The 21,336-nt window shown below is 53.7% G+C and overlaps 8 protein-coding genes across 8 annotated transcripts; 4 read left to right on the top strand and 4 right to left on the bottom strand.

The window, feature by feature from the left end:
• Positions 1-246: 246 nt before the first annotated feature.
• Positions 247-2,975, top strand: COCSUDRAFT_26422 (kinase-like protein; the record flags this gene model as incomplete). The annotated part of the gene is made up of 8 exons (XM_005642783.1): positions 247-429; positions 603-775; positions 989-1,109; positions 1,306-1,579; positions 1,843-2,030; positions 2,171-2,377; positions 2,534-2,652; positions 2,820-2,975. Coding segments are annotated over exons 1-8 (1,410 nt in total), but the record flags the coding sequence as incomplete, so codon positions are not given.
• Positions 2,976-4,258: 1,283 nt separating this feature from the next.
• Positions 4,259-5,545, bottom strand: COCSUDRAFT_20872 (Formate/nitrite transporter; the record flags this gene model as incomplete). Its single annotated transcript, XM_005642784.1, has 4 exons — positions 4,259-4,387; positions 4,577-4,789; positions 4,981-5,127; positions 5,288-5,545. Coding segments are annotated over 4 exons (747 nt in total), but the record flags the coding sequence as incomplete, so codon positions are not given.
• Positions 5,546-6,427: 882 nt separating this feature from the next.
• Positions 6,428-8,454, bottom strand: COCSUDRAFT_26426 (cyclin-like protein). Its single transcript, XM_005642785.1, has 5 exons — positions 8,196-8,454; positions 8,037-8,105; positions 7,594-7,925; positions 7,249-7,488; positions 6,428-7,115 (listed from the first exon to the last, which is right to left on the bottom strand). Exons 1-5 carry the CDS (start codon positions 8,289-8,291, stop codon positions 6,839-6,841), a joined length of 1,014 nt encoding a protein of 337 aa, XP_005642842.1. The 5' UTR covers positions 8,292-8,454; the 3' UTR covers positions 6,428-6,838.
• Positions 8,455-8,670: 216 nt separating this feature from the next.
• On the top strand, positions 8,671-9,800 carry COCSUDRAFT_26429 (ribosomal protein rpl36a). Its single transcript, XM_005642786.1, has 4 exons — positions 8,671-8,688; positions 8,796-8,907; positions 9,267-9,409; positions 9,558-9,800. The coding sequence occupies exons 1-4, from the start codon at positions 8,686-8,688 to the stop codon at positions 9,612-9,614; spliced, it is 315 nt and encodes a 104-aa protein (XP_005642843.1). The 5' UTR covers positions 8,671-8,685; the 3' UTR covers positions 9,615-9,800.
• Positions 9,801-9,992: 192 nt separating this feature from the next.
• COCSUDRAFT_54997 (hypothetical protein) lies at positions 9,993-10,815 on the bottom strand. Its single transcript, XM_005642787.1, has 2 exons — positions 10,665-10,815; positions 9,993-10,509 (listed from the first exon to the last, which is right to left on the bottom strand). The coding sequence occupies exons 1-2, from the start codon at positions 10,769-10,771 to the stop codon at positions 10,458-10,460; spliced, it is 159 nt and encodes a 52-aa protein (XP_005642844.1). The 5' UTR covers positions 10,772-10,815; the 3' UTR covers positions 9,993-10,457.
• Positions 10,816-11,097: 282 nt separating this feature from the next.
• Positions 11,098-12,128, bottom strand: COCSUDRAFT_54998 (hypothetical protein). Its single transcript, XM_005642788.1, has 4 exons — positions 11,950-12,128; positions 11,779-11,867; positions 11,506-11,615; positions 11,098-11,397 (listed from the first exon to the last, which is right to left on the bottom strand). Exons 1-4 carry the CDS (start codon positions 11,983-11,985, stop codon positions 11,351-11,353), a joined length of 282 nt encoding a protein of 93 aa, XP_005642845.1. The 5' UTR covers positions 11,986-12,128; the 3' UTR covers positions 11,098-11,350.
• A 433-nt stretch (positions 12,129-12,561) lies between these two features.
• COCSUDRAFT_5038 (protein serine/threonine phosphatase 2C) lies at positions 12,562-14,329 on the top strand (the record flags this gene model as incomplete). The annotated part of the gene is made up of 9 exons (XM_005642789.1): positions 12,562-12,677; positions 12,772-12,805; positions 12,882-12,995; positions 13,079-13,266; positions 13,347-13,418; positions 13,545-13,617; positions 13,714-13,831; positions 13,971-14,104; positions 14,201-14,329. Coding segments are annotated over 9 exons (978 nt in total), but the record flags the coding sequence as incomplete, so codon positions are not given.
• A 4,513-nt stretch (positions 14,330-18,842) lies between these two features.
• COCSUDRAFT_20886 (serine/threonine protein kinase 15) lies at positions 18,843-20,963 on the top strand (the record flags this gene model as incomplete). The annotated part of the gene is made up of 7 exons (XM_005642790.1): positions 18,843-18,947; positions 19,129-19,368; positions 19,476-19,513; positions 19,605-19,693; positions 20,131-20,280; positions 20,396-20,493; positions 20,631-20,963. Coding segments are annotated over 7 exons (1,053 nt in total), but the record flags the coding sequence as incomplete, so codon positions are not given.
• Positions 20,964-21,336: the final 373 nt, after the last annotated feature.

The following is a 21,336-nucleotide window of genomic DNA, read 5'->3' on the forward strand; positions in this document are numbered from 1 at the left end:
CAGACTAGCATGGATTTCCAGCGACAGGGGACACTTGCAGGAGATCTTAGCCTGCCGAGTGACAGCGACACTCCGCACAGCCGCACTACGAGTACACCCTCCTCAATCGGACGCCTGCAGCGCATTGGGGCTGCGCAGCTCTGGCAGGTGCTGCCCTGTCTGCAGATTTGGACATTGAAGGTTGGTTAACTATGAAGCCCCTGGAATGCTGTCTCCTTGATGCAATGCTGAGCAGGAGGATTGGTGCAGGTGCACATGGAGGAGATGCAGATACAGAAGCAGATTGGCGAGGGCTCCTTTGGCAAGGTGTACCTGGCAAAGTGGAAGGAGACGACAGTGGCAGTGAAGATCCTGACCAGCACCAGCGGCAGCTCAGATGACGACTTCCCGACGCGCCTGCCCAACCCACTGCTGCAGTCACTTGAGAAGGTGCTATCTCATGTCATTCTTTTTGTACTGCAAGAAAAACTGGCTTGCCTCTGCAAGGCATGAATGCAAATGTACAGGAGAGATAGCTGTCTGAATTTTTGGTTGGTTGTGAGCTCATCTGCAATTGGATATCAAGGAGACATGCTGATGCCATGTGGGTTTGGTGCACACAGGAGGCGGGCATGATGGCGGCCATGCGGCATCCAAATGTGGTGCTCTATCTGGGCGTGTGCCTGGACCCGCCGTGCGTTGTGACAGAGTACTGCGCGCGCGGCTCCTTGAATGACGTGCTCAAGCGCGCTCTGTACAACAGCAAGTACGCTGAGCAGCTGGACTGGAGGGTCAGGTGTGCCCTCGCTGCCTTTTCATTGTCTCTTCTTCTCCCTTCTGCTGCTGTTTTGATCAGAATGGAAAGGCAGCGCCTTCTCCTGGAGAGGCATTTGTATATTGGCAGCGATGTATCCAGCAACAGGTGTATCTCACAAGGCTGCGAAACACAGCTAAATCATCAAGCACTTAATGAGTAGAGTGTCTATTAAGAGGAGCTGGCCTGTTGCAGGTTGAGCATGGCCTTGGATGCTGCCAAGGGCATGAACTACCTGCACACATCAGACCCACCCGTCATCCACCGCGACCTCAAGTCTCCCAACCTGCTGGTGGACAAGCACTGGCGCGTCAAGGTTCGCGCCACCACAGCTCTCCCTGTGCCACTTTCTCATGGCGCATTTTCTGTTGTTATGCATCTTTCACTTTCCTGTTTCAAGGTGGCAGTGAGACGGCCAACAACGCTGCCGACACCATTTTCAAGAGTACCATGTATGTCAATGCAAGCTTTTGTATCTGTGTTTGATATTGAGGCATACACCTGCCAAGCAGGTTTGCGACTTCAACCTGTCGCGGGTGATGGAGGAGAGCTCGATCCTGAGCAGCATGGCGGCCACCAACCCGCGCTGGTTGGCGCCCGAGATCCTGGCGGGCCGCGGCTACACCTTCTCCTCCGATATCTACTCCTTCGGCATCATCCTATGGGAATTCATGACCTGGCGTGTGCCCTGGCACGAGTATGGCCCTTGGCAGGTGCGTGAGAGGAAGGGATCATCTCTACACAAAATGCTTGTCCATGCAGTGCATGATCCTGGTTACTTGGAGGGTTTTCATCAATCTGCTTGCACTGGAGAAATTCTCAAGTTATTTGGCCGCAGGTGGTGGCCATGGTGACTGACGGGCAGCAGCGGCCAGAGATACCGAGGGAGGAGGACTGCCCTTCAGGGCTGTTTCCTGGGGTCGACGAATACATTGAGCTCATGAGAAACTGCTGGAAGCAGGTATATTGGCCGGCAAAACACTTGTCTCTACTTGGCACTGCAGGAAGATTGCCGCACAGTGCCAGTGTTTCATGAACGGTAAGCTAAGGCTACTGCTGGTGTGTGCAGAACGCCACCGAGCGGCCGAGCTTTGCAGAGATCATCCAGGTGTTGCGGCGGCTGCTGGCTGACGAGGCCCGGCGCGTCCCCAACAAGTCACCGGGAGACGCAGCAGCCGCGCGCAGCCAGCAGGCATCCACATCCACCAGCTCTGCAGACACCGCTCGCCCAGACCAGGTAAGTAGACGGGCTTGTTCCTCGCGCAATGCATGGCCAGCCTCTGCGAATGGAATCAAGAATTTGCCCTATGCCCAGCTCTCGCTGCGAAATTTGGTGGCGGTCATGCTGAACTGCCCGCTGTGCCTTATGCCCTGCAGGGAAGCTACCGGGAGGGAGCGAACGGTGCTCAGGGGTCGGGGGACCTTGCTGTGGGGGGCCTACGCTTCCACATGGCGCACAGCAGCTCTGGCGACCTGCGCAACGGCGCGCAACCCCATGTTCCCGGCTCGCCCGGCCCCTCCGGCCGCAGGGACGAGCCGCAGCATGCGCGCTCTGAGAGCCTCGGCTCTGACACCCACCTGCAGGTGCCGCCCTGTACTCTATAAGGCCTGCCGCCACTGCCAGCGACCTGGCAGCATGCCGTTATGTTGGGCCACAGCAGTTTCCTGCATGACCATGTGTGTCCTGTAGCCCGTCGTTTTGGTAGCGATGCTTACTGGCGCATGCTGCATTCTTTGCAGGCCTTGGCTGGGCAACTTGGGTCAGGCAGTCAATTCGTGCCGGATGGCTTGCGGGTAGGGGAGTCGCCGCGATCAAGGGCCACATATTCAAACGAGCAGTATGGAGTCCCTGGGTACAGGTGCGACACTTCTGCATCAAATTGTCCTGGTCCGTTGTTTCGACAGCAAAAGCCCTTCTAAAGTGTCCCTTGCAGGCTTGCATTGTCCCATAACAGGACCGCACGTACAGTGCAGTAGGAGTTTGTTGCTATTAAGTATTGGACTGAAGCGGGGTGGTGGCGAGCAGGGACGGCGGAGGGGGAGCGGCGGGAGGGCCGCTGATGCGGAGAGAGGGCGCGGACGGGTCGGGGCAGCTGAGCAGCAACGGGGACGCGCAGTGGGACCTGGCGCGCATCCACGCACTGCTCAAGGAAGCACACAGCGACACCAGCTCCAACCCGGGCGCGGAGGGCGCGTTGTCGCCGCCCGACTCGCGCCTGGGCAGCCTCGCACGCGCCGGCCTGCCGCCCGTGGGCGAGAGAGACGAGAGGAGCGAGGCCGCCACGCTGCCGTCGCCCCGGAGCCACCCGCTCCCGGGGCAGCCCGGCAGCCATGCTGCAGCGGACGCGGATGGGGCCGCCAGCCGACAATGATTGCTGTCCCGGTTTGGCGCGTCCGCAGGAGCTGCGCTGCTGCACCTGAGAAGAAGTTTCTCTTTCTTCGCTCCTGCACGGGGCCGCCCAGGCTTTTGTACCTTTCTCGTCACTTGTGTGATGGACCACCTTTTTAGGGCCCTAGTTTGGGTTGGCGGGGGTTGCGGGTGTGTAACATCACCAGGAGCGCAGTGGGCCTCAATGTGCCCTTGTAGCCTAGAATGGCGCAGAGGACTGTGTGGTGAGGACTGATGCGACAGAGAAACTCGTTGTGACGTTGCAGCAGCCACAGCTGTAGAATTGGAGGGAAGTCCACAATTTTTTTTTGCCCTCATAGCAGGGCTCGCTCTGCAGGCGGTGAGCATTCAGCTCCCCAAGCAGCACCGTTGTGTGGAGGCTTGTTTCCGTTTCAATGGTGCTAGGAAAGGCAGCGGCCGGTATATTTGTCATATTGCTGCTTCTGCGCATCTGCAATCGAGCTTGGTTGGTAGAAGGTCCTTAAAATGACTGTAGAGATGGGTTGTTTACGTCTGACGCGTGCTGCAAGCGGCACACAGATTAAGTTGAAAGGTTCTGTTGATCAGCATGCTTCTGTAAGCAGATATACTTTTTCCAAGGCAATCTACTGACACCTTGCAATCGAAGACCAGTCTGCTTGGCACCCGCAAGCATGCAGTGCACCGCCGACAGTCGAAGTGCATAAGAAGAACTTGGCCAAACGTGCACAGTTAAAGCCACACAATGCATAAGTCATCGTGTCACGAACTTATCACAAACCCAACGTCACCATACTGTTCAATGAGCAAGCCAACAAATGCATCATTCTTCATCAAGCCATTCGCGTCATTCGGCGTCGCAACAAACAATTTATCAGACATCTACTTTAAACGCAAAACCAGATGCAGGCATTTTATTACTCCTCATAGTGGCAGAAATATCCCAGAATACTTCAAATTCAAGACAACGGTGGTGTGCACAATAGTTCAATTCAATGCTGCAGTAATATTCCATCGATACATATTCAAGTCAGCAGCAAGACTGTTGGTACAGATAGTGCAGCAAATAAATGACTCCACCGCAGGCACAGGGTGCCTCATGGGAGAGACTGCCCCATCTTGCCAAAGCAGACAGCGTAAACCGCAGCAATGCACACTGCACCCCCGACAATGTTGCCCAAGGTCACTGGCAGCAAGTTGGCGGTCAGGAATGTTGCAAAAGACACCTGCATGGCGAGAGGTCAAGCCATCAATTTTCCTCTTTTAATTTTTACATTCCTAGCAGTGCGCCCAAGAAGTTGCAGCAAGTGCCGCATTCATCTGGGACACTGTCTTGGCGGTGCCACACTGAAGATGCAAGGGCAAGCCAAGGGCAGCGGAATCTCACAGGGTGACGAAGCGCTGGGACCCCGTACCTTGGCGCCAAGCGCAATGCCCAAAGGGACCATGAACATGTTGGCCACAGAGTGCTCCAGGCCCAGCGCCACAAATGCAGAGATGGGAAACCAGACAGCCACCACCTTGCCGGGTGCGCTGGAGGCGGCATTGGCCATGTACACCGCTGCACTGACCAGCCAGTTGCACAGGATGCCGCGGGTGAATGCCTGCCGCAAACATATACATACACCCTAAATTGAAGCTCTTACATGATGTGAGTTACATGCCCCCTTGACCAGTTTGTGTGATGCAGGTCCTGACTTATTCATTCTTATCAGCCCATCAAAGCAAGGTTGCAAGGGGGTGCTCAGGATGCATGGGAAGATATTGAGGCCCAGCACTGAGGGCGTGCCTGGGAAAAGGTGAGGCTGGTCTTGGCCACCGCAACATTCAGGGGCGCAGCAGCTGTGGCGAGCAGCCCCGTGGACACCACGAGGTACACCATCAGCAGGGAGCCCACAAAATTGCCCAGGTAGGAGAAGAACCAGTTCTTTGCCAGCTGGTTGAGCGATGCCTTCCCCTCAAACACCTGTGCATTGTTGTTCAACCTCGACTCAGGTGCAAATAATGGCTGATGTAGAGTTCAGCCATGTGATTTGATGCTGCAGGACAATGACTCATTGTCAATGAGTAGTTTAGACCACGGTCACAGAGGCATGGGCAGAGGCAATGAATAAATGGGTACTTACAGAGGCAGTGACGAGGGCCGTGTTGCCAGTGAAGAGCTCGGCGCCGCACATGAGCACCAGCAGTAGGCCAAAGGGCAGGCCAAAGGCGCCGTACACCATCTTCTGGAGCCCTGGGTTCGTGGATGCCAGGCCAGGGCACGCACCACCCACAGAAAGGGCCAGGAAGCTCCCAAAGCCAATAAACGCGCCCCCAAGAATGCCCATTATAAAGGTCTTGGAGATTGACAGTCCTGCCTTGGTCTGTCCAGCTGCAGTTGCCTGCAGCGAATGTCACCCCTCAAGCAGTGTATGGGCTGTTGTTAAATGGCCTGCTCATGCTGCACGCCTGTACAGGTGTACTAATCAGTTTGTGCCCATCCTATTCAAACCTGCACACCCAGATCGGTGGGCAGGAGACTCAAGAGCAGCCATAACGCACACCTTTGCGAAGGCTACTGGAGGTGGGGACAGTTCAGGGACAGGAGCAGGAGGGCTGGGCGCTGCAGGGGCTGCTGAGGAGCCATTTGTGCTGAAAGGAGCGGTAGCTGGCACCGGCACGGCACTTGCTCTGGTCAAGCAACGCCTGGATTGCGATGTCCGCCTTGCACCTGAACGGTGTAAGCAAACACGACTATCATCTCTTCTCATTGCTTGCAGATCAACTGCAGTTAAGGCCGGTGTACGGTCTCGATGCTGATGGCAGTGTCATACGCAGGATTGCTTCGCAGTCACAACTGCTGCGATACACTCACGGCGTCAGATGTATGTGTTTGGGCACAGATACCCATTTATGCACAAGAAAAAGCGCGTTGACGACGTACCGCGCAGGATCTGTGGACCTGCACCACCGTCACGGGACAGCAGGCGCCCCGGAAGCCGTGTCTGAGCGAGTGCAGTCATGTCCATGATTTATCAAGTCGTCTCTCAGCAATCGTGGTGTCTAGCGGGAATTTCACGCAGTAGAGGGAGCCGTGCAGGGCAATTAGGGCAACCACATGGCCCATGTGACGCATCCATGTGAGAGGGGATTCCAGCAGAAGGTGCCTTTTCCGGTTGAGAAGGCTACTTTCTCTTCGGGGAGCTGTCTCGAGGGCCAGTTTTCCCATAGCCCTTGTAGCTGGCTTCCTAATCTTGCACATGAAATACAATGCTACAACCCGTACAAAAACATATTTTTACACTCATGAGGCAAGTTGCTGCCAGCCAGTGGTCTGGGTACCCTGTCATGGCTGAGACAAAACGGCAGTCAGCTGGGACCATTCCGGGATATCCGGTACGGTATTGCCAGTGGCACTCTCACTCGAAAACTGTCACATGAAGCTATGAGCATGCTAACTATAAGCATCGGCACCATAATACTGTATCTCTTGCTAACTGTGCATGCGTTCTTCTTCTAATTACGCTAGGCGCCTCTCAGATCACACAATACTCTCTCACACAACCAAGTGAAATTTGACCACCACCACTGAAATTGCTCCACCAAACGTTGAAATTAGTCACAACTCCTCGCATTGGGAGGACACCCACGTGGGCTGGCCACGCAAGGTCAGAATCCCCGGACATTCCATCGGCTCAAGCCAGCCCCGCAGCTGCGTGCGGCTGGGGCAGCTTCCGCAGATCGCTGCGCTGCTCGTCCAGGAACCAAGCGGGGATCAGGGTGGCCGCGTCAGTGTACAGGTCCTTGTATGTGTTGCGCACGGTGCCTTCCGCCACGCCGGCCGCCTGAGCAATGTCGCCCGGAGTGACTTGCTTGGAGGCCTGCGGCAGCAGGCAGATGGTGTAGATGACGGCCGCGGCGACAGACACCGGCGACTTGCCATCCCACGACCGCGCGCGAACATCCACCGCCCTGTCCCCATGCAGCCACAACTCATCAGCTGCCTAGCGCCCGATCAGGTCCCTGGCCTCAGAACAGTTACAGCAGAACTCCAGGAGGTTAATGCGTGTCGCTCGGGATATGAGCGATTGGCAGGTGCACGCACCCAGCGGCATTGGGGTTGCGCGGCACCGCGGCCTCGGCCATCTCCTCAGCGGCCTTCATGTCCCGCTGCGTGAGCCCCAGCCGCGAGCAGAAGCGGCGCACAAAGTCGGCCGGGGTGACCATCTCCATCTTCTCATCCAGCTGCTTGGTGATCAGCCTGTAGCACCGTTTGATGTCCTTGATGGAGCCGTCAGCAATCACCGCCTCCATCTCCTTGAACGTCCGCGGGAAGCCCACTTGCCTGCGGCAACAGTATTGCAGGTGTCATGGCAAGCTTCCACGAAAAGCAGAGCACCACAAGAAGGAGCGTAGAGAGTCTAGCAGTATAAAAGGGAAAGCCACTCACCGGCAGGCAATCAGGGTCACTGCTGCGCACACAGCTGCAATGCCTTTTCCCCTGATGCCGCGCTTCTCCCAGGTGTTCTTGAACAGCTCATTCCCCCTGTCCTTGCACGCCCTGTTCAGGCCCAGCGCTTCGCACAACCTCGAGATGTGGCCAAAGGCCCTCAGCAGGGCCTGATCAGGGTTGGAGCCCTGCGCATGCGCCCGCTGCAGGTTCCTGGTCAAGGTTGCGTTGCTAGCCCCCTTCGTTGGCGCTCCGATGACTGTGCTCAGGCCGTTCGTCAGCAGGTGGTTCGTGGGGCCACCCACACGGCTGGGATCTGTAGTATCCCCATCCTGGACCGCCACACCAGCATTGCTCTCCAGGAGACAGGCTTCGCTGGATTGCTAGACACAGAATTGCTTCACATAGAGGCGATCAGAAGGCCAGGGTATGGCATGGCGGACCTTGTCACCGAAATTTCTCCATTCTGAGCTTTCGTCGATGACATGGGACTCGGCCACTAAGCCACAGCCCTGCAAAGGGTCAGAATGTGTGAGACACAGTGACTTGCATCCTCACTATTCCGCGACCCACCACCTTCCCATGTGGACGCAAGGGATCACCGTGCACACGAGGTCTCCTTGTGCGTGATCCTCCACAAAATCCGAGCTACCGCAGTCTGCGCAGGTCTGCTCATATCTGAGTCTGATCCCATCCATTGGAAAGGAGGGGGCTACTGCATGCAAGCCCTACGATGTCATGATTCCTTATGCTTGGATCTGAAATAGAGCTCCGAGATTGAGCAAGGTGAGCAAAATAGCAGGCTCTTTGCTGGGGATTCTTCTGAGTGGCGACAGTATCAGTTAGTGCGTGCAAACTTCTACACGATTATAGCAGTCTACGTATGGGCTCAGACACCCTTGAGTTGACTCTGAAAGAGCACCCTGCTGTGGATCTGATGAGAATCGCAAAACCTGGAAAATTAAGGAAATGATGTGAAGGTGGCACATGCGTGGGCAGACTACAATCACAGGCGATTCTCCCAAGCCGCCGTGTGCATTCATACCAAAATTTCAGCAGTTCTACTTGGCATTGCGGGGAGACCTTGGCAAGATGGTGCGTTCAGCTTGGAGCCATATCTGGAGATCACTCATGATTCAGATCCTTGTCAGTTGTTTCTGCTGATGGCTGTACAAGCTTTGATGTGTTGTTTATTTGGGCAGGTGAACGTCCCGAAGACCAAGCGGGCGTTCTGCAAGGACAAGAACTGCAAAAAGCACACTGTTCACAAAGTGACCCAGTACAAGACCGGCAAGGCTAGCTTGTATGCACAAGGTCAGTGAGATTCCTTCTGAAGACTCGCAGCTGGAAATTAGAGCCCACAGCAGGCTGAAATTGGAGAGGAACGATTCACTAAACAATCGTGTTAAAATGAAGTATCATTTGCTCGTTTGCAGCTGTCCTTGATCTTGATCAGCTCAGGAGGATGTATGGGTCTCGCTTTGTTTTGAAGCAGGACAATAACTGCATCTCGTGTGATCTTCATACATCAGTATGCTGCTGGAGGCTGCGCAGCTTGTATGTGATTTGTGCAAGGTTAATTTGGGGGCTGCACTGTACCTGTAATACAGACGAGCCCCAGGAACGTGCTTCCAGGTGCAGTGTGTGTCAGTTGATGGTTTGATTTGATGCAGGTAAGCGGAGATATGATCGCAAGCAGTCTGGATATGGTGGACAGACAAAGCCTGTGTTCCACAAGAAGGCTAAGACTACCAAGAAGATTGTGTTGAGGCTGCAGTGCTCAGTGTGCAAAGCCTGCCACATGCACCCCATCAAGGTGCGTAAATAATGTGGACAAGTGCCATGACGCCCTGATGTATTTGCTGTGTCGTTAGCAGCAGCTGCCGACTCCTTGTGTCTGTATTGTCGTCACGGGTCCAAAACACAATCCAGCTCAATGATCTTTTCTGCATATGTGCACGCAGCGATGCAAGCACTTCGAAATTGGAGGAGACAAGAAGAGCAAGGGCGCCATGTACTAGAAGCTTGGTGCGCTTCTGTTGCCCAAGAGCTGGGCGGTGTGATGCATGGCGATGTTTGAGTGGTCAGTGGCTTGGCACGTTCCTTACCATATGGAATTGACTCGGACGTATCTGTTTCCAATTGGGTGACACGATGACTCCACTGTATGAGCTGCAGCTGTATCTTGTAATAAATTACTCTCTTCATCCATACAGCATTCATCCGTGGGAAATAGATGCAGGCACAGCAATAATCTCGAAGGCCATCTATTCAATGCAGCACCAGGCATATCCTGTAGTAGTGTCCAAGTAGTGCCCCCATGATCGAGCCAGTTGTGTCTTTGCATCCTGCCCTTCCTACCAGGTGCTTTCATACTTAGCAGGTCAAGCTGGCGCTTTAGGGTCCAGTGGATTACATATCCTTTTGTTGAATTCAACAATCATAAAAAAAATCACCATGATGGACCTCATTGCTCTCATGCAGGCCTCCTTAATTTTAAACCCTTGAAACGGTTCACATATCATCACACAAAAAAACTACATGTATTTTTGTGTGATTGTCAATGCCTACTTCTTTGGCATTGACAGTCTTTCGTCGTGCAGCCTAAGCCTGAGGCTGATAACAGCCAATTGCAATAAACGAGGCAGCCCATCTCCCTACTTGGCGTCACACTATCTTGTTTGTCTTGCATCTGTCTTAAGCTTAGAAAAATTCTCTTACTGGCAACAACAGATTTCTCCTGGTCGGTATCTCCTCAAGGACTTTGACACAACCAGGCAACTGAATGTTGATATTTCCTTCTACCGTTTTTGATGGCAAAGCAGACCTGCTTGTTGTTTTTACCCCTTTTAACAGGGCTGACGTCACCAGCGCATGTGCCCTATGTCTGTCATCCAGACAGTATCATGCAAGGACCTGAACATGCATTCCATAGAATCTCAGTGGGATGCAGTACATATGCTACGCATTAATGCACATCACCCTTTGTTCCAGCGCATGCAGATGCGAACGCGACAAACCAGGCAACAGAGCTTCTCTGACTGCAACAGAAAGACAGCGAGAGGGTGCACCTGTGGGCATAACTCTTTGAGCAGTCGCCATTGGCAAGGGCCCATTGGTGCTGCCTGGCAACCGTTAGGGAAGGTGCAAGAGCGCTAACAAGCGGCTCCGTGTGCATGGGTCCAAACACCAGCTCGCCAAACCTTGCTGGCGTCACAGCACACTCTCCTATAGGATTTCTACTGATCCTGCTTTTGTGCACGTGCGTTAGTCACGTTCACTCGTTTGTACACTCTCTTATAGCCCGCCCACAGGGGACACGGTTGGCCAGGAGACTGCCACTTGCTGCCATGGTGGGGCTTGATAACACCATGAGTTGGCAACATGTAGCACCCCCACTGGCAAATACGCTTCAGGACCCCCAGCACATGGTCCATAAGCTCATCATAGATTATTGGCTGCAGCTGGTCTAGGCCAAAGCTCATCAGGTCCACAGCATTTGCCGCCACTGCTAGTTGCAACAAGTCAGGGCAGCATCCTTCTCCCACTGTGTGCTTTGCACTCAGCGAATGCTGTGTCATATACAGAAAATATATCCTACTATGCCACCGTCCTTCTTTCTGCTATCGACCTTCAATGCATGCATTTAAAGCAGAATTTAGCAGGCAATCCGAAACAAAGTGTCCACACTTTCAGCATTGGAATGCGAGAAATGTGCCAAATGCCATGCTGAGCTGCTCCGCATCCTTCACAGTGTTCACTTTGCGCTCTGCTTGTAACCGCTGAGGTCCAAAATCTGGGTGCCTGCATGTACCCAGGCATTCAGCAGTATAGCAGTCACTCGGAGCAAAAGCCACACATACGCAATTCTGCAGTCCTGCCAAGATATTTTTTGAGGGTCGTGCTGCTCACCGCACATATGACAAATCCCCTTGGAATAGGCACATGATTGGCAATATTGCGCCTGGGCGTCGTGGAGAGTGGTTTTGCATGTGACGCACTTCTGTTGGTACGGCTGTAATCTGTTTGGACGGCAGACAGGAGAGGTCAGCATGTCAAGCCTGAGCATGCCTCAGCGAGTATATGTAATGCCCTGTGACCCAAGATCTCCAGAGAGCAGTGCACCCCTTTGAGCATGCCTAATCTTCTCCCTTCTTTGCAAGCTATGTAAGCGCAAAATCCTACCTTTTCGACTTGCTCAATAGTTTGTTCTCGTTCAGTTTCCTCTTGTCAGTGCTGCTGCCCTCCTTCCAAGGATCTGGTGCAGGTCCTCCCTGCGTGTTTAGTTCTCAAAGTTCACCCGCCGCACGATGCGCAATACAGAACAACGCACAGCGATCCATCTGCATGACGTACCTTTCTGAACTTCTTCTCGCACTTAGAACAAACCATTGGAGCTACGTTTCTGCTTTATGGTCGGTTGATTACATCCTGCCCGAGCCATTTCCTGTCATGTTGACGCCAGCACGAAGAGAATGTGCCGCCAGATGCTGAATAAAGGACACAAATCTATTGTTCGGAATCCTGGACAAGCTTCAATGCTCTCAATGTCATGCTCATTGTGTCGAAAATCAGGGGGTTATATATAGAAACCCCTGTGTTCCGGAGGGGTGGATAATATAATATCTTATATTTCCAGGGAAAGCTCTCCTGGACCTTTCTAAAGAAAGTTTCTTTCCTTTACTAGAGTAATATTAAAACTGGCTGTTTCCAACTTAAATCAAGCAGATGTCACTGCGTAGAGGAAATGAGTGCGCCTCATGATTCCCTTTGAGGTAAAATTGAAGTAGCATGTTTGTCGCTTAGACGGAATGCTATTAAGATTGATACTTCGATCCGTCCTTTTCAACGCGAAAGCTATACCTGGAAATGGGCTGTGCTTCCTCGAAGCCTCCTCCGTCTAGGGTTCTGTTAGGAAAGTCAAAACTTACACTACCGATTCACCTGCAAGAGTTCCTGCCAAGAAAGGGTCCATTGTCAAAAGCAGAGTATCGAAGTCGATTGCTCAGCACTGATGGGGAACAAAAGGTGGTCCTTGAGAAGGCGGGGCTTGCCTTGAGATATGCCTTTGTCTCGCAGAGGGGGTGAGGACTGTTCAGTTTGCCTATGGACAGTGCACATTTTCGACGTGGTAAAGATGGCAAAAGTTCGCGATTGATCGCCTGATCGTGTGTGCAGATTTTACCCTGAAGATCTTCACAAGGAGAATCAGGTGTGCTGAAGACATCTAGTACATGTCTACATATGTCTCCACATAAAGTTGCACTCACCAACTCTTATGGGGACAGGATGCTGTTTGTGTATACCGGCGCTACGGTGGTGACCCAAATCAGCTCTTCTTTGGGGTTTTTGATGGGCATGGACAGCAAGGGACCAGCTGTGCCCAGTTTGCAAAGGACCAGGTCTGTCAGTGCTGTATGTCCCTGTCTTTCCTGATGCAGCTTGTCCTTGTCAAGGTCGTGGTGAGTGGTGTTGTCCAGCACAGGTACCCGCCATGCTCTTGTCCAACGCTCACTTTTCCACCGACCCGGTCAGAGCCTTCCGAGAAACGATGGCCGAATGTAACGAGCAGTTGCATGCCAGCTCTATAGAAGATGGCCTCAGCGGCACAACAGCTATAGCCTGCCTTGTGCGTGGCCGAACTATCTATGTTGCAAATGTGGGCGACTCAAGGTGCGAATGAAGCACATGTGTTCCTGTGACTGCACATGTGAAGACCACGGGAGCAGGACAACAATCCTTTCTGCTGACAGGGCTGTTCTTGCGGAGCGTGTGGATGGTCAGTTGATAGCGAGGCCTCTCTCGCATGATCACACTCCATTCCGGTGAGCTTCAATGCTGCTACAGACTGCTGAAACTTCTCAGCAATTAGACTGTCTATCAGCTGATGAGTTATCCCACGGCAATGGAGCTCATCATCTACAAGCCACTCTGATCAGTACAGCTTGCAGGGAGGATGAGTGTGAGAGGGTGAAGCAATATGGCGCCAGGATCTTAACACTGGACCAGCTGGAAGGAGTGAAGGTCTGTACACCTATGCACTCTTTTACCAAGTTTATTCCAGCAATCAACAAAATTAGTGAACAGTCGTTTCACTGTTGCATCTTGTTCGGCTCGTAGGACCCAGCAGTGCAGTGCTGGAGCACAGAGGAGGAAGATGACGGCGATCCTCCTAGGTTATGGGCGCCCAACGCCCTGTATCCCGGCACAGCATTCACAAGGAGCATCGGCGACAGCTGTGAGATCCTTGCAACAATACGATATGGCTTCCAAAGTTGTGTGACATGATTTCCTGCGATACTTCCTGGAGTCCTGCAGACGCCTCATCTGCAGACACCTATATGTATCAGCTCTATTTACTTTGCTTGTGGCTGCAGTGGCAGAGCAGATAGGAGTGACAGCAGAGCCGGAGGTGGTGACATGGACACTCTCTGGAGACAAGACTCCCCTCTTGATCATTGCCAGCGACGGTATTTTTGAGTTTCTACAAAATCAAGCAGTCATACAATTGGTAAGCTACACCGTCCAGTGTCCCAATGTGACATAATGTTTCAGATGAGGAGCTGGCTCTCTAGAAAGCTAATTTATAGAGTGATACTGCTTGCAGGCGAGCAAGTATGACGATGCACAGCAATCGGCAATTGCCTTGGTTGCAGAGGCATATCGGCTCTGGCTTGAAGTGGAAACCCGCACCGACGATATCACGGCCATTGTTATCCGTATTGAGGAGCTTGAACGAAATGGTGGGTACGCTCTGTTCTCTCCCCTTCTGATAGTTCAAAGACCTCGTGTCAGTATATGCTGTGTCCACTCACTGTGTCCACTATACTGTTATTTGCAGGTGAAGCTATGTCCACATGACCGCTGTGGTTTGAAGGAACTCTCAGCACTTGTCATCTATCTCTGCTGCACTTACTTCTGTATGCTAACAAGGTTTGCCTGCTTTCATGAATTTTGCTTGCATTACCTCCTGTTCAAAGACAGCTATTGGGCAGCTGTTCATTTTTTAAAATTTTTGGTCACGGACTCTACAATAAAGGATCTGTCTTGCACTGTAGGAAACTGCCTGGGCTGACTGGACGCAGGCGATTTTGGCGAACAGGGAGAACTTGAAGTATTTAGAAGTCTAACATGTTCCTTGTACAAGGAAACGGTCCCGCTTGCCTGTCATCAGAGTGCCTTGATGTCCCTGCCCCAAGGTGCTGGCATGCATGATGGCCGGCCCCAACGCCCTGATGATCTTTGCCTCCGGTGGATCCTCTGTGGTACCCTTTAACCGTTCAGCGCAACTCAGGAGGTTTGGAAGATGGGCACATTATCATGAGAGCCGTTGGCCCTTGGACAGCGAAGGCTGGGAGCGATTCTCATAATGTGCCTCCTGCCACTGTCCAGACTGGCAGCAGATGCCTTCAAGCTTTTTCATGTACGCGCATGATCGTTGGCCACGGGTCCAGTCGTACAATATGTTGCCAGTGGAGCTCAACAAACGTGTGCCTGCAGCCTGCAGCATGTATATGTCTGTTTGTAAATTATCTGGGAGGCCTTCATCTTATTAAGATCAGCTTTTTAACAGTCACAAGCTGTTCTAAAGTTTAAGCTACCTAGCTGCCGAACTGGTTCGGCACCTGCCAATCGTCGCACGTGCGATGCTCGAAGGATCCAAGTCGAGAAGAGCGGATGCAAGCTCCACGAGCAATACTACGATTGCAAAGCGCCATTACAATTTCCTATGTGCGATTGGTCGTTAAGAAAGCGCATCGCCGGCGTGAGGACGGCGATGCCCGAGTATTGCTAGCCAGGATTCTGATGAGAAAGAAATAGCTACACTCTGAGGCTCCAAAAACGAGAAAAACAAGCATTTACCGTGTTTTTTCACAATGATACGATAATTAATTGAGAAAATGGTGCGGGTTCGACTTGTTTTCGTTATGGGAGTTCACTTTTAGCTTTCCGATGTATTTGTAACTGCCCTGCTTAGGCAAAGTGGAGATCAATAGATATGCTGATTAATTCGTGGGATTCATTCCAGGCGCAAACGCCCACGACTCCTGCATCATCTGTGTTTTCAGGCCTCCTCAGCAGGGTGATGATTGTTCCCCCATCAACCACGTGCACACAATTTCAAAACCTTTCTGTCGCCAGTAGCACCTCTCAAGATCGTTGTAATGCAGGGACCCGACACAGAAGGCTCCCCACGGGGCCAAAGACTGTTGAGAGGCTGTGCTACAGTGTCACATTTGCCACCGGTCAGTCCTCCTTCCAGAGACTCGAATGCATTCTGATCCCTGCTGCAAGCTGCAAGAGGATATTGAATTCAACCCGGGTGTGACTGCAGGTGATGGAAAAGCCTCCATCACCAACGACAGAGTTGGCAAACCAGAGGATGATGAGGTCCTTTGAGAAAGTCAAAGCCCAGGTGGATGTGGACCTGCTGCAATTCAGCAAAGAAACGAAGATATTGCTGCATCAAGATGCTAGTACTGAGGTGCACCAGCATGGCGTCCTTTCCAGGTGGGCATACCTTTGGTGACAGATGAGTGAGGAGCGCACATGAATTTCTTCTGGCAGCGTTGAATATGGCAGGTCGTCGTGCGTGTGACTCACACTGGAAGATCCCTGTGCAATCCTCCTCAGGGATGTACTTGACTGATGTGTGGCTGGTGCAGTCTCTTGAACATTGTGGACTCATGCCTGGAGGAGGACCTGGAAACCTTTAAGGCCAATGTGCAAGATCTCGTGGATGAGCTGGAGGAGATGCGGCGCGAGTGCAGCATCATGATCCATAAGGGCCATGTGACTCGTCTTTTGTTCATCATAACCCGCTGCTCACGGCTGGTGCTCACTGGTGAGGCACCCACACTTGCGTCGTCCTGCCTGCCCTGTGTCTGGATTATGCTGCATGATAATCACACATGCCTTGAGACATGCCATGTGCTCCATATAAGTCTGATGATGTCTGTGCAGAAGAATCAAGCGCTGTGGGCACCCGTGCACTCTACATGACTCAGCCCAGGAGCCGGTTGGGGAGGTCTGCTCGACAGCTCACAGACATTCCTATGAGCAGCAACCGTTCAAAGATGCACAGGTTGCCAGCCACGCCAGCAGCGCTTGGGCGCTCCATCACAATGCCTTCCAGGTGAGGACCGACGTCGGAGGAGTCCTGAGCTATTTTCTGGTTCTGTTTTGGTGGGTGGGCACCTGATTGTGGCCATCCTGTCTGTAGGAGAGCACCACGGGACATGGCTGAAGCTGAGCCAACGCCCCCGGCGGCAACGCCCGCCTCCCAGCTCATCAGGCCCTCTCTGGACATCAGCCTTCTTGACACCTCAGCTACCCCTGCCTCCGGCCACGACTTCAAACGGTCGCCGCTGGGTCGTTCTGTTGTCACAGCCCTGGAAGCCCAGCTCGACAGGGCAAGTTGCTTTTGCTTGCCTCTTGATTACCTGTGGCCCTGCTTGAGACAGCCAACATGGTGCATCCTGTGCAGAGCCACTTAGAACTGCTGCCTGATACACTGATGTTCGCATGTCAGGTGGCAGAGCAGAACCCTCAGCAGGCACCAGATCAGGCAGCAGAATCAGGCGCCTCCATCAGAACCCCTGCCGTGCCGCGTAGCTCCACACCGAGAAGAAGCAGAGGTGTGCTGCATGCGTTTTCCTGGCCTGTTCTATTGCCGCAAAATTTGCTGCCATCCTGTCAGCCAGTATGGTGGCAATGAGACACTGTGGTGCTGCAGGCATCCTTGCCCTGCTGCGCAACCTAAAGCACAGCAATGAAGCGGCCTCACCTCCATCACGACGGAGGCCGGACCACCTGAGCAGCCAGGATGCGCCCGGCTCAGACACTGACAGAGCAGCCTCCCCATCACAGAGCATGAGCTCGTCCCCATTGACGCCGCGCCGCAATAGTCCCTTGCACAAACAGGGGCTGCCGCTTACCGACCGGCAGACCCCTCCCAGACCATCACCAGGCTCAGAGCAACGCGGCCGCCACGGGGAAGGGCCGCCCATGGCGCTGGCGCAACCGCTGTCCGCTGGCCCGCATAAGGCGCGGTCGAGATCATTGTCATATCCCCAGCCCAAGCTGCGGCTGGACCCTCAGCGCCCGGCGCCCTTCCCCTTCTCTCCCGCCTCTTCGCCCGAGCATGTGGTACATTCCTACCCCATCTTTGCATGCTTGTGCAATTGTAACACTGTCACTGGAGTCCTTTCATGTACTTTGCGCTACCATGTCAAATTCTGGGTGTGTCTCCATGCGTGAGGTCCCCTGGTCTTTGCACCGCAGGCCCGTGCATGGGAGCATGACAGAGATGAGGCAGGCAGCAGCCAGGGCACACCACAGGCCAGGCGGCAGCACACTCCTCGTCTTAACAGCCCCGACTCAGGATCTGGCAGCCCACAGAGCTATGATGCCTCGCCTCGAACCCATGTGGTTTGCAGGATCTGCGAACAGATGGTGTGCCCTGCGCACCATGCCTAATTTTCTGCACTGCTTTACTCTGTGGGCACTTGAAGCGAAGGCCTCAACATGTTCATTAGTTTTTTTAGGATTGTGTCAACTTTGTAGCTTGACGATGGGTGTGCATGCATGCAGGTGCCTTCAGAAGCTATAGAGCGGCACAGCACTGTTTGTGCGTTCTTGGAGAGGAGGATTGAGGCTGACACTGGCCTGAGCGACAGGTTGACAGCCTTGGCGACACTCACTGCTGAAGCGGCTGGGGAGCATGCCGCAACTCCCTTCCTTGCGCTGTACACGTGCTTGGAGTCGGCATGCAGAAGGGTAGCAGACCTGCCTGCAGGAGGGGCTCTGGAGCCCTGCCAGGTGCTGCTCGATCTCACACTCACGTGAGAGTGTTGAGATGCACAAGAACCTGACATGCTCTTCAGAGGAGTACTGTGGTGTTCTTGCATTCCTGCTGAAGTGGGGCGTTGTGTTGCTCGTCAGGTGGCATTGAGCAAGGTGGAGGAGGCGTTGGGCAGAGATCTCTCTGGAAGCACGCAAGCGCCCAGCATCACATTCCAAGCTTGTGCCCAACGGGCGCATCACTTGATCAGCTTGAAGGTGCACTCGGATCCGCAGTAACAGCTGTCGCTGCTATTGTGCGCATCAGACTACAAGTGACAGGTTGTCCGGACTGTTGACATTGGACCTCTTATGGCGTGCAGCTCGATGTGCTGCGCGAGGCTCTGGCATCAGAGGGGTCTGGCCCATCTGGCAGCTCTGCTGGGACACATGCCAGCCACGTCAACGTGAGCATAGAGGACTTTGAGGTCATCAAGCCCATCTCACGCGGCGCTTTTGGGCGGGTGTACCTGGCTCGCAAGCGCGCTACCGGTGACCTCTTTGCCATCAAGGTGAGTAATTGCTGAGCCTCAACCTGTGTCCAGTGAGCCTGCATGCACCGCAGTGCCATGGGTGCATGCAGCGTGCAATGCTGCGTGCAGCAGCAAAGCTTGCCATCCATGACAGAGCCCTTTGATTCTGATGTGACAACTTTCGTGCCCCAGGCGGCCAGACCTGAGTGCATGCTGGCAGGTGATGCGCAAACGGGACTTGATTCGGAAGAACCTCGTGGAGAACGCATGTTTTGAGAAGGAGATCATGTCGTCGGCCAACAACCCCTTCATTGTGCGCTCCTACTATTCCTTCACATCCAAGGACAATTTATACATCGTCATGGAGTACATCAGCGGAGGGGACACCGCGAGCCTGCTGCGCAGCATGGGCGCGCTTGACGAGGGGGTCGCGCGGCAGTACATCGCTGAGACCGTGCTGGTGCGCGCTTCGTCTGCCATTTGCCATTGTTACCCGAGTGCATGTGTAAGTTTTGGTGCCTTCTGCAGAACGGTTCTGATAAGGATTACTGCTGTGTTTGACTTCAGGCGCTAGAGTGGTGTCATCAGCAAGGCATCATCCACAGGTATGTTGATCGGGCAATCTTGGATTTTTAATGAGGCGTCAGAAGCTTCCTGTGTCCATCAAAGTGCCAGCTGAAGTCCTCTGGCTTGCAGGGATGTTAAGCCTGACAATCTGCTGATATCAGCCAGCGGACACATCAAAGCCACGGATTTCGGTCTCAGTTGTGTTGGTGTGGTTGACCGTGCGGACGAGCTGGTCGGCGAGCTGCAGATCATGTGCGTGCAGGATCATGCTCGCTATTTACAATTGAAAAAACATGCATGTGGCATGTGCACTGAGATGTATTCCATGTGAGGCAACGACTAAAACCGAGTGTGTTCACTGGGGGAACAGGGACAGTGACAGTGGGCAGAGCACGCCGCGCAGCATGAGCACGTCCGCGGCATCCTCCCCGCTGCGCTTTGCCTCCTTTGATGGGCAGGCGGCCGTGCGGCTGCGCCTGTCTGATGACGGCCAGCGCCGAACACGCCTGCGCACCTCCGACACCGGCAGCGGTGGGGCCTCCCATAGCTTGTGGGGCAGGCGCAAACATTACAAAGGAACACATGCCTTGCAAGCTTCAACACACGTGCACCTTTGATCTGCGTGCTGGAGGTGAATTTGGCTGTGTGTGCACAGCGGCTGGCGAGAGCGCCAGGATCAGAGAGGCACTGTCTTCCGCGCTGTCTCCTGTGAAGCTGGGCATGGATGCTGCGCTGTCCGCTCCCTCCTATGAGCGCCGCCACGCTGTGGGCACGCCTGACTACCTGGCTCCTGAGTTGCTGCTGGGTGCGCTCCAGCTCTCACAAAAACAGCCTCTTGGCTGCTGTCACATCTGTTGCAGGATCGTATGTGAAATTTCTTGTAAGGCCCCAGATGTATCACTGAGGTGTGTGCCTGGCAGGCACGGGGCATGGGAGCGAGGTTGACTGGTGGAGCCTCGGCGTGGTTCTGTATGAGTTTGTCACTGGCATGCCGCCGTTCAACGCAGACTCACCTGAGGTGCGCTCCAGGGCGCTGATGTGGCTGCATGTTAGTGATCGGGGTGTGCATGCGTCTGCTGCCCAAGCCACACTTGAATCTGCGCAACAAGAACCCGATTGAAGGCAAAGGTCAATGTTGTTTGGGTGCGCGCCCAGGAAATCTTCGACAACATCCTGAACAGGCGCATCGAGTGGCCAGACAGTGGCATGTCTGCGGAGTGCCGTGACCTGATCGATCAGCTGATCCAGCCGGACTCGGAGCTGCGCCTCGGCCACTGTGGCTCCTCAGAGATCAAGGCACACCCTTGGTTCGGTGGCCTGGATTGGGACAACCTGGCGCAGGCCAAAGCCGTCTTCATACCTCACCTCGAGTCCGACACCGACACGACCTACTTTGCTCCAAAACAGGTCCTGACCCTAAGCATGTCCTTTGTTTACTTATATGCAGATCAGCTTGCTGCTGTTCATGTGCATTGTGGCTATAGTTGATTGTGTCTGCTCTTGCAGGTGTCCCTGCACAGCATGACGCTGGACATTCAGAGCAGTGCGGCTGTGTCACAGTCGTCCTTCTCGCCCCGGGGTGAGGGTTCCGTGACATCTTCTCAGAGTACCAGGACTCAGCCAGGTGTGTCTTCATTGTGAGCATATCATTTGCCGTTGCTCTTTGTGTGTGATCGAAGCCCACCTCGAATGTATGGCCCATGTGTTTGTTGGGAAGGAAATCTTTCAGAAAGATCTGCTTGTGTTGTTCAGGTCCATGCACAAATGTATCTCGCCCTCCACTCCCTGAAAGCAATGGGCGTCATGACGAATGCGGTAGTGGCATGGGAAGCGATGAAGACCAGGAGGAGGTAAGCTGGCA

This window comes from Coccomyxa subellipsoidea (genome assembly GCF_000258705.1).
Source record: "Coccomyxa subellipsoidea C-169, whole genome shotgun sequence".
Lineage (NCBI taxonomy): Eukaryota > Viridiplantae > Chlorophyta > Trebouxiophyceae > Coccomyxaceae > Coccomyxa > Coccomyxa subellipsoidea.

Excerpts from the sequence above, each read along its gene's own strand:
- COCSUDRAFT_54997 (XM_005642787.1), bottom strand. The coding sequence starts at position 10,771 with ATGCACACGGAGCCGCTTGTTAGCGCTCTTGCACCTTCCCTAACGGTT. Across the intron at positions 10,510-10,664 it reads TCAAAGAGTTATGCCCACAG|GTCCTTGCATGATACTGTCT; the intron begins GTGCACCCTCTC and ends ATGCATGTTCAG.
- COCSUDRAFT_26426 (XM_005642785.1), bottom strand. The coding sequence starts at position 8,291 with ATGGATGGGATCAGACTCAGATATGAGCAGACCTGCGCAGACTGCGGT. Across the intron at positions 8,106-8,195 it reads AAGGAGACCTCGTGTGCACG|GGCTGTGGCTTAGTGGCCGA; the intron begins GTGATCCCTTGC and ends GACCCTTTGCAG. Across the intron at positions 7,116-7,248 it reads CGCAACCCCAATGCCGCTGG|GGCGGTGGATGTTCGCGCGC; the intron begins GTGCGTGCACCT and ends GCATGGGGACAG.
- COCSUDRAFT_54998 (XM_005642788.1), bottom strand. The coding sequence starts at position 11,985 with ATGGTTTGTTCTAAGTGCGAGAAGAAGTTCAGAAAG. Across the intron at positions 11,616-11,778 it reads CTATTGAGCAAGTCGAAAAG|ATTACAGCCGTACCAACAGA; the intron begins GTAGGATTTTGC and ends CCGTCCAAACAG. Across the intron at positions 11,398-11,505 it reads GGGGATTTGTCATATGTGCG|GCACCCAGATTTTGGACCTC; the intron begins GTGAGCAGCACG and ends GGGTACATGCAG.
- COCSUDRAFT_26429 (XM_005642786.1), top strand. Across the intron at positions 8,908-9,266 it reads GGCTAGCTTGTATGCACAAG|GTAAGCGGAGATATGATCGC; the intron begins GTCAGTGAGATT and ends GATTTGATGCAG. Across the intron at positions 9,410-9,557 it reads GCCACATGCACCCCATCAAG|CGATGCAAGCACTTCGAAAT; the intron begins GTGCGTAAATAA and ends ATGTGCACGCAG.